At 36.5% G+C, this 6884-nt stretch overlaps 1 protein-coding gene across 1 annotated transcript in view; it reads left to right on the forward strand.

Annotated features, from left to right (window-relative positions):
• LOC102671853 (neuroendocrine convertase 2) overlaps positions 1-6884 on the forward strand; it is a 31691-nt gene that overhangs the window by 18072 nt on the left and 6735 nt on the right. The window contains exons 6-7 of the mRNA XM_006616567.2: positions 1847-2111; positions 4883-5095. Coding sequence (XP_006616630.1) covers positions 1847-2111; positions 4883-5095 — 478 coding nt within the window. The remainder of the gene's footprint in view (positions 1-1846; positions 2112-4882; positions 5096-6884) is intronic.

Genomic DNA, 6884 nt, shown 5'->3' on the forward strand with positions numbered 1-6884 from the left:
TTTATAAATGTTCAAAAATATTACTTTTTATCGAAAATATTCTTGCTTTACATAGAATATATATCTTTGGAGAAATGGAAATTTTATTGCGACGAATCAAACCAGAGAAAATTACTGAAGACGTTTATTAACCATTCTTATTACCTGGTCTGTACGCCATGGCTTGGAACAACTGCGAGCTCCGCAACGCATCTGGTGCCACTGTTTCAGATACAGCTACCGCAAATAGGCCACGATAAATACGATTTTATTATGCAATCTCCATCCAAGACAGGATAGAATTGTCTCTGGCGGTATTATTGTGACATTATTGTGTTATCCTATTCTCTATAAACAAAATTACATTGTAATTAATTTTCACTCGATCACCCTATCACATTCGAGGGTTAAACATTCGATCCGATTATCGCGTGCCATCATCATCATTGTCGTCGTCGTTGTTGTTAAATCGCAGTGAAACAAGTTGAATGGCACCAATAATTAACGAAAGGTACAGATGAAACAACAGATCATTGCATCGTTTACATGTAATTGGAAGCGATGAGCACAGCTTGCATGCTTGCATTCACACAAAACATAATTGCACATTATAATGAACATCTGAAACGAAAATTCGATTATTTATTTTGGAAATTAATTAAAATTCAGAACGGAACACGAAATGGACACGATTAATTAGGGATTGGATGAGTGTGTTTGACATCTAACAACGAACAGAAATTTAACTAAATTTAATTAATTCGAAATTTTTTAACTGTGAGTTGGGGTTGATTCGTCGTGGGATGAATGAATTTTCATTAAATATTCTCCAACGATGTATACCTATTTCTCTATTTATTTTTAAACAGAAAGAGAATACATCGAAACTGTAGATATTTATAAATTTAAGTTGTATTATTTATTTCGCGCGAAGAAATAATTTTTCAAATATCGCCCATCGTTTGTTCCCACTTGCTTCGTCTCTTCATCAATTTATGTAACTTTTAGAATTGTATAAACGATTAAACGCAAAGAGAAAGAAAGCATAAAGAAAAAGAGAGCTCCGACGAAAAATATTTTTCCATCTTTTTTAAAATCTTATTCAATGGAATATTTATAGTCAATCAAAAATAAACCTTGAACAGGAGTTCAATTAACGAGATGTTATGAAAATCAATAGTAACTTTATTTTATAAAATATGAAACTGGTGAATATATTTAATTCTGTTCGTATTAGATTAAGGGAGCAAAACTCTAATACATCGGGTTATTTTATTATTTTATCGAATATATTTCCACTTTATAGAAAATATTCCCAGGCTGTATTTGAGAAATGAAAAGATGATAGAAATTTAAGAGTTGATTTCACGAAGATACTCAAAGAAATTTTCCAAAATTGCTGCATGTATAACTATACTCCACACAGTTTCTCTACGATAGATCACATATACGAGACAAGCTTCGCAGGCTCGATTCCAAAAGATAAAACTAGAAAAATTGATGTACAAAAATATCGATTAAATTCTATTCATTAATAATTATAAATAATTAAAATTCAGATGAAACGAGACAGACTAACCCTTATATATACCGCAAATAATAAAATCATCTTACTCCATTCATTACTCTCGTTTCATCCAACGTAAACTTTAATTCCTCACGATTTCAAACCAAATAAATATATATATATATTCAAACCATATATATATATATAACTCTTTTACCATTTCTCTTTACCTACAATCCTACGCCTTTCAATTACTGTTCAAGCAGCCTATAACGAACAGCCAGATTTCCAACGGTGGGCGCAAAAATTTTATTTTTATCGCGCCATCTAATCGACAGTTTTGTTTTTTCCTTGAAAAAGCCACGGAACCAGATGCGCCGGCGAGGTAGCGGCGGCCCGGGACAACGGGGTGTGCGGCGTGGGCGTAGCTTACGACTCGAAAGTAGCCGGGATCCGAATGTTGGATCAGCCTTACATGACCGACCTGATCGAGGCCAACAGCATGGGCCACGAACCTGACCTCATAGACATTTATAGCGCCTCATGGGGGCCGACCGACGACGGGAAAACCGTGGACGGGCCGCGAAATGCGACCATGAGGGCCATCGTGCGCGGCGTTAACGAGGTGTGTATCAGCGTCACCAGCCTCCTTGCCCGGATCCTTTTACCCTCCTCCTTTTATTCAAGGGAAGGGATTCATCCTCGCGACGTTTATTTCTTTCCAAATTCTGTGAGCCCAGGAATTTTCGTTGCTTGAAATATAACGATAAATTATTATATTATTGGTTCTATTGAATCGGTTAAATTTAGAAAAATAATTGGCAGGTAACAAAATTGTGTATGTATGGAAAAAATGTATATATTGTATCCAGTGTATCGTTGACCTGAAACAATGGCGATGAGAGCGCTCTGATTTCTCGTGAGAGCGAACTTGGATGCTCTGCGTGGCGATAATTTTGTAGAAACAATAGGCCTAGTAATTTTTGTGCTGATACTTGCCATCCATCTTTCACTTGTGTTCCATCGATCTCACAGAGGTGAGAACGAATCGATCGTGGCGATTCATTGCCATTGGTCACGTGATCTGTACCGGTACCTTTCTGTTATCTCGAAAGTTTTCGAAGTACAAAGCGAGATATTGGCAAATCAGCAAACCAGTGAGAGACCGTTTTCACGGTGGAATTGCTGTCGTTTTGTCATCGACGTTACTCGACGACGAACTTTTCGACTCGAGTGATTTATCTTGGAGCCACGTTACAACGTATCATTCTCTCAAAAGTTTGTCTTTCTGTTAACTTTTTACTTAAGAGTTTTAACTCGAACCGTCTGTGAAATTTATCGAGACAGAGAGAGAAATTCTAACGAGATTTCGCGTGATAAAACTTGGAGGTTTCGCTAAGTTGCAAAGCCAAAACTTTTCCCCCTTTTCGTCTCGCAAGTCTTTGGGACTTGCTTCATTCCTGCTATTAATTCATTAGCAATAATAATTGTAATTTGTTTGTTCATTAGTAATAACATTGTACGTAGTATTTTGAGATATTATTTCTATGATATGATCCAACAAAAATTAAAGAACGTGCTTCCATTTTGCTGGAATTGCTTGAATAGTTCAAGTCACGTATCTTCGGTATGAAATATTCTTATGCTTTCGTATTTTCCTTGTATTCTCAGAGATTTCTTTTCTATTTATTTTTTATATTTTTCCCTTTCCATCTTCATCCATTCATTATATCCACCAACCACGCGTCGCAAATTGTATTTTTCACGCGTCTAACCTACTTTACTCGATTCTCATTACGTTTGTTCTTCATCCATCTCGTTTTATTTTCATCATTTCTAGCTTCATCGTAATCTCAAACGCGAATCAAATAAATTTGATTTGGGCGACACGCGGAAAATTTTTTCAAAAATTTTTTTTCTCTCTCGGAGCGGAGAGAGAAATCTTCTCTCTTCTTTTTCCTCACCGGGGATAGAAGGAGAGCGACGGATAATAAAGGTAACTTCGTACTTAACGTCACGGTGAAGCGATGCCCTAATTAACTTCGTGATTGCGCCGCGAATTTCTGACGGTCGTTACATCGACGGAAGTCGTCCCACGTCGCTCTTAAGCCGCGTACAAACAAAGTATCTACCCCTTCGTGACTACCCCCATCGATCCTCCTTTGATCGTTTCTTTCCATCAACCCTCAATCAATATTACGTCATACGGGGAGGGAAGAATTTTTTTCTCTCACGAAGCCTTCGATCAACGAGGCTTTAAAATTAAAATTTTAATCAGAGAGGATAAGAATTCGAGTCGAACAAGTTGGAACAAGGGAGATAACGTTTTAAGAGAATTTTACAAAAGAATCATATATGAATAACGAAGGTAGAATCGAATCTCTTAATACGTGGTTGGGATTTTAAAGAGGGAAGCTCTCACGTAACCGCGGTGATTAAATTTTTTTTCAAGAAAGAAATTTTCGAAATAGCCGATAATTGCTTCGAGTTCGAATCGATGCACGATTTTTCTTTCAAAAGGAGAATGATTTTTTTTTAATAAGATGACTCTTATTAACTGTCAAGATAATTAAATCGTATTAGATGCACGTTTGTTACATCGTCGTCGTTACGACGATTGTTTTAACAATTTACGAGGAGATAGATGGAATCGAAACGTTTATTTCTCTTGATAGTTGGATTATTATCGGTTAATTCGAAATGCAATTTACTAGAATCTGATCGAGTTATCCGAGGATCGCAGTTGGGAGCCGAGATCGATACGAGATTGACGTGAAATTGTTGATTATACTCTTTGCACACGGATGCGACTAATTAATCTAACTAATCAATTTCCTTCGTATACGTATTATTCCTCCTGTCCCTCCTTATTTCTACGAATATATCTCATATTTTCTCGTTCGAGAAACGGATAAAGCGTTAATTTTTAATTAATTCTCCATCGGAAACTTTCTCCATCTTCTAATTATGCGATGCTGCGACGATGTTCCCCCTTCGTAGTGGTGGAGAGGCCAATCGATAAGTGTCAAGATCAGCTCTCAGATATTTCCCCGTTCGAGAGAAACGCCACTGCCGCTCTCGTTTCGGAATTTCTCCTTAATAACTACTCGTCACACACACACACACACACACACAAAACTTATGACAGATCGTTACGTTCCAAGAGACAGCCAATGAAATTCACTCGAGGATGAAATTGTCGGTGAAGAAATAAATAAATAAATAAAAAAGAAAAAAAACACTATGTAATAAAAAACCATGTATCTCATCTCACACATTTTCATCTCACACGCGAGAAAATATTTTTGAAATTATTTTCAAGTAGAATCCAAGTAGGGGAGAAATGTAATATTGGATCCAGATCGAATTAATTATTTCTATTTTTGCGTGTCGAAGGGTCGAAGAGGACTGGGCAACATTTACGTGTGGGCCTCTGGTGACGGTGGCGAGGAGGACGATTGCAATTGCGACGGTTATGCGGCCAGTATGTGGACCGTCAGTATTAATAGCGCCATCAACGATGGGCAAAACGCTCATTACGACGAGAGCTGTTCGAGCACCCTGGCTTCCACGTTCAGCAATGGTGCCAAGGATCCCAATATTGGAGTGGTGAGTGGCCTCGAACAACATTCGTTCCATCCCATCTTTCTTCGAAACGTAATTCGATTTTAATGAATTTGCGACGGTTAAACAGTGTACAGATTTCCCTGTAGCTGGGAACAACTTCAGAATTACAGTTTGATCTCGAAACTTTCGAAATATTCCTGGCAAATATATTCAAAGATAAAGACTTTAACGTCTCTCTTAACATATTTGGTTATATTAGCTACTTTCAAGAGAAATAGGGCAGGGCATCGTCCAAGATTAATCATAATCTTGGGACGAAACAAATTGTTTAACTTTTAACTTTAAGATACTTATTACAAATGGAAAACTTGTAAAATTTTCCTAAGATCATTACGTGCCACTTTATTGTACATAAAATAATAAGCTAAGTATTGGAGGAATTTTGATGAGTTATGATAGTTACGATAACAGTTATCCAAGTATTTCGAATACGAGTGAATTTCAATTTCGTTGGTTAAATATGCGAGGATTGGAATCAAAGTGAAAATGAACAAACCGCCACTTCTCAGTGTATAATCTGAATAAATCGTACAATATTTTTGGAAAAAAATTTCTTCTACAAATCTCGAATATCGCATATATTCGATAATCACGACGTATATAATTATTTTCGAATAAACGAACAACGATTTTTTATTTTTCGACGTAGCTGGATAATGGCTGCCGGCTCTGCTGGTAAATAGTCGGGACAAAGGCCATTCTCTAATTAGAGTGGATACGGTGGAAGGTTCCAGGTCAACCGATGTACATATATAAGTTTCCCTGATTTCACGAGGCGGAAATGTCTCTGGGCAAAAGTTATTAACGCGTTGGAAACGAGGGATCGAGAAAATCGACTGGGGTCGAAATGAATCGCGACAAATATATTTCGCGACATAAATATTCCGTTTTTGTTCTCCCGCGCCATTAACGCATTGATTTATTAGAAGCGTGGAGGATATGATTGGCGATCGAACCTGAAGTTGCGAAACGAATATCGCGTTTCGATTATTAATGGCGATACGATCCCGATACGATGATCCCTCTCGTGCACTTTCGAGGAAGAAATCAGACTGGAAGAATAAAAATTGGGATAGAATATCGCGTGACGAAGGAAAAATTTCGCGAAACGAAAGTGTGGTTAATCATATATAATTAAGAAAATTAATTTGTTTTTTTTTATGGTTCGTGATACACACGAGTAAAGATAAGTATCGTTTGGTTAAAATTTCCATTCTCTTTCTTTTTTTTTTTTTTGATATAATCTAGATCTCTGTAAAATTTATTTACGAGTTTTTTAATTTTACTTAAAGGAAGAAAAATTTTGTATGATATTTTAAATTATATCTTGGAAAGCAACTATAGGTAGGATAGTTGGTTTTATTCAACAAAAAAATAACGAGTGAAAAAATACTGACAAGTGCATAGTGGAAAATCAGAGAATGTTTTAATCTATAGTGTTTAGCAATCACTATAGATTGCCATTGATATGACGATTATTCAAACTTAACAATTGATACGTTTTGCAAGAATTCGAATCCTGTTGGTATAATATAAGCCAGGGAAATACGAGAACTCGCGATTACTCAGCGGGGACATGTTTATTCTAGTAAATTGGTGTTCGTTTAAATAAAATGGGAGGAAAGAGCGAGCCATAGATCGATGGAAATTTTCATTTGTATTAGATTTTATCGTATTCGTTTCGTATAGTGAAATCGTTGTTATTGATGGTTTTTAATCAGATTCGGAAGAGATAGAGATAGAGAAAGAGAGCGAGAGAGAGAGAGAGAGA

Source organism: Apis dorsata, unplaced genomic scaffold, assembly GCF_000469605.1.
Source record: "Apis dorsata unplaced genomic scaffold, Apis dorsata 1.3 scaffold_265, whole genome shotgun sequence".
Taxonomy (NCBI): domain Eukaryota; kingdom Metazoa; phylum Arthropoda; class Insecta; order Hymenoptera; family Apidae; genus Apis; species Apis dorsata.